The sequence below is a fragment of the Sceloporus undulatus genome, chromosome 9 (assembly GCF_019175285.1).
Source record: "Sceloporus undulatus isolate JIND9_A2432 ecotype Alabama chromosome 9, SceUnd_v1.1, whole genome shotgun sequence".
Lineage (NCBI taxonomy): Eukaryota > Metazoa > Chordata > Lepidosauria > Squamata > Phrynosomatidae > Sceloporus > Sceloporus undulatus.
The window spans coordinates 24,042,285-24,044,865 of NC_056530.1; the positions used below are offsets into that span (position 1 = coordinate 24,042,285).

At 48.8% G+C, this 2,581-nt stretch overlaps 1 protein-coding gene across 1 annotated transcript; it reads right to left on the minus strand.

Annotated features, from left to right (window-relative positions):
* Positions 1–1,071: 1,071 nt before the first annotated feature.
* LOC121915766 (cationic trypsin-like) lies at positions 1,072–2,221 on the minus strand. Its single transcript, XM_042440275.1, has 2 exons — positions 1,817–2,221; positions 1,072–1,356 (listed from the first exon to the last, which is right to left on the minus strand). Exons 1-2 carry the CDS (start codon positions 2,057–2,059, stop codon positions 1,207–1,209), a joined length of 393 nt encoding a protein of 130 aa, XP_042296209.1. The 5' UTR covers positions 2,060–2,221; the 3' UTR covers positions 1,072–1,206.
* Between the last annotated feature and the right edge of the window lie 360 nt (positions 2,222–2,581).

Sequence of the window (2,581 nt, forward strand, 5' to 3'; positions counted from 1 at the left end):
GGCCTAGGGCATTCTTCCCCTTTCTCGCCCACCTCGGCTCTGAGTCACCTGCACTGAGTCACCTGTGTGTGTATATTATACATATGTATGTATGTGTATGTATGTGTGTGTGTGTATACTTGTTGTGTGTCTTCATACATATTACAAAGTTACATGTATGTATGTATGTATATATGCTGGCAAAAACACTTTTATAAACAGGATTGGTGATTTCAATGTGTTAGGGGTCTTTTCCATCATCCTCACAACAAGGCACAGCATGTGGGGAGGTCTTGGAGGACCCTTCTCATCATCCCCAGACTATGCAGAGGTTGGGGAGGGCTCCCTGCAGCCTGTTTTTGTGTATACCTCAAGCCCCTTTCTGGAAATTCCCAGAATGCTTCAGCCCTCCTCCAGGGCCATGGGCCTGTGGGTTGGTTGGGGGTGATGGGAATTGTAGTCCAAAGCTAAGTCGCTGCGTTCGCTAAGAGCACCACCCCTTTCCCTGTTGTCCTGGAGCGCCCTCTGGCGGCAGCAGCAGAAAGGGCGGCTTCTCCCCTCGAGGCTTCCGTTCCTTCCGCGCGCGCGCGCTCTCTCTCTCTGGCGCCCTCTTGTGGCTAGAATTGGGAAATGTGCTTGAATGCAGCCACAGGGGGCGCCCGAGAGCCAGGAATGAGCCCCTTGGAGCATAGTCCCCAGACTCCTTGGCTGGGAAACCACCAACCAACCAATGCCAGGTGCTGCAGGCTCTATTACAAAGCAAGGAACTGGGGAAACCAGCCCTGAGGATTCCTTGCCTAAGAATATGGTAGACTCCATTGCTTGGGACCAATATATTGTATTTTATAGATCAGTGTGCTATATATATATATATGTATATCTCCCTGCTGGCTTCTTTCATCCTGGCTCCTCTCCCTGCACCACAAAACCATTGCTTTTTTTATTACTGATTTGACTAGCATGGTTCCTTTGAAAACATTAAAAACCGAAAAGGGAAGCTGTGAGGTTTGTGACGTTCCCTCCAAGATTTTTACACAGGATTATATTTTCCAACAAGTCCCTTGAGGGCAAAGGAATGACTCTGCCCAAGTCTGGGTGTTATCTGTGCCCCTTTCTTTATTTTCAATGGAAGGTTTGCTTCTTTCCGAAGAAGGCCAAGGAAATGCCCCTCTCTCCTGGAAAAGAGGGCATGGGTTTCCCCCTTAAAAGTGAACCCTGAAGGCGATCTCAGTTGTTGGCCAGCACTTCTTCGATCCAGGCCTTGTAGTTGCACACTGGAGTGTACACTCCGGGGTAACTTTTCTGGGCACATCCGGCCCCCCAGGACACAACGCCAGTCAGTTTTCCGTTACACACCAATGGTCCTCCGGAGTCTCCCTGCAAGAGAGAATGGACAACTAAAAACACGAACCACCATTCCCTATTGTGGCCCACAGCTGCTACCAAACTTCAGAAGCAAAGCAGTTCGACACCACTTTGACTTCCATGGTGCAGTGCTATGCAGTCCTGGGATGTGTAGTTTGGTGGGGCACTAATGATCAGTCAGTCGTCATAATTTCTTATAGTCCATAGAGCCAAAATTTATGCCTACGGTCAAGAAAGACAAGTAATAATGTTGATCAATGGTGGTGGCCTCTCTTTTAGCAGCCATAAATTGCTCTGGTAAGATTCCTGCTATCTGGGAACATGCCAAAGTGGTGTCAATGTATAAGAAAGTGCACTAGAGCTCTCTGACAGAGAAGGTCAAAGATCTCCCAAAACTACAAATCCCAGAGTATGATTGGCTGGCCACCCGTCCTCCCATCCGTTCCAGGGCAACTACTCATCTCCCTGTTACCTGGCAGGAGTCTTTGCCTCCCTCGGTGTAGCCGGCGCAGAACATGTTGGAAGTGATGCGCCCGGGGTAAGAAGCATGGCAGGTGGATGCTGACAAAATGGGGACATTCAGGCATTGCAAGGCGTCTGGGTACTCCACTGGAAGGAAGGAAGATTGAGGCACAAACATGATACAGTACCAAGGTACTTCAAGGAGAAGGTAAAACCTACATTGGCTGGGATTTTGCATGCGGGGCCAGAGCATAATGCTTGGCAGGTGCACATCTACTTGGAAATTATGGTCTGGTACATACCTTCCATGTTGTCTGGGCTGGCGGTGGCATTTTTTCCTTCGCAGGGAAGCCGCAGCTGCCAAACCGCGTGGCTTCCCTGTGGGTTCTTTTAAAGCCACAGGGGCGGCGTAACAAGTGCGCCACTGGCACACTGGTTACCTAAGCATTACACGGCGCTTACGTAACAATGGCAGCACCTGTGTATACAGGGTGCTGCCATTGTTACAGTGCTATGCGGTACTAGGGTTAGGGACCATGCGGTTGCTGCACCATCCCTTAACACTAGTATGGCGCCAGCATGGTGCATTAGTGCCATCTGTACCTTCCCATAGCTATTAAATGGCCATGGAAAATGAAAAGCTTGTATTTTGCATATTTATACTGTTTTTACTTGGACTGTTTTAGATTTGTAAGCCACCTTAAATCCCTGTATTGGGAGGAAGGCGGGATGATGATGATGATGATGATGATGATGATGATGATGATGATGATGA

Bases quoted from the DNA above. Each gene is read 5' to 3' on its own strand.
- LOC121915766 (XM_042440275.1), bottom strand. From the start codon at position 2,059: ATGCTCTGGCCCCGCATGCAAAATCCCAGCCAATGTAGGTTTTACCTT. The intron at 1,357-1,816 runs GTAACAGGGAGA...TCTCTCTTGCAG, and splicing joins GAGGCAAAGACTCCTGCCAG to GGAGACTCCGGAGGACCATT.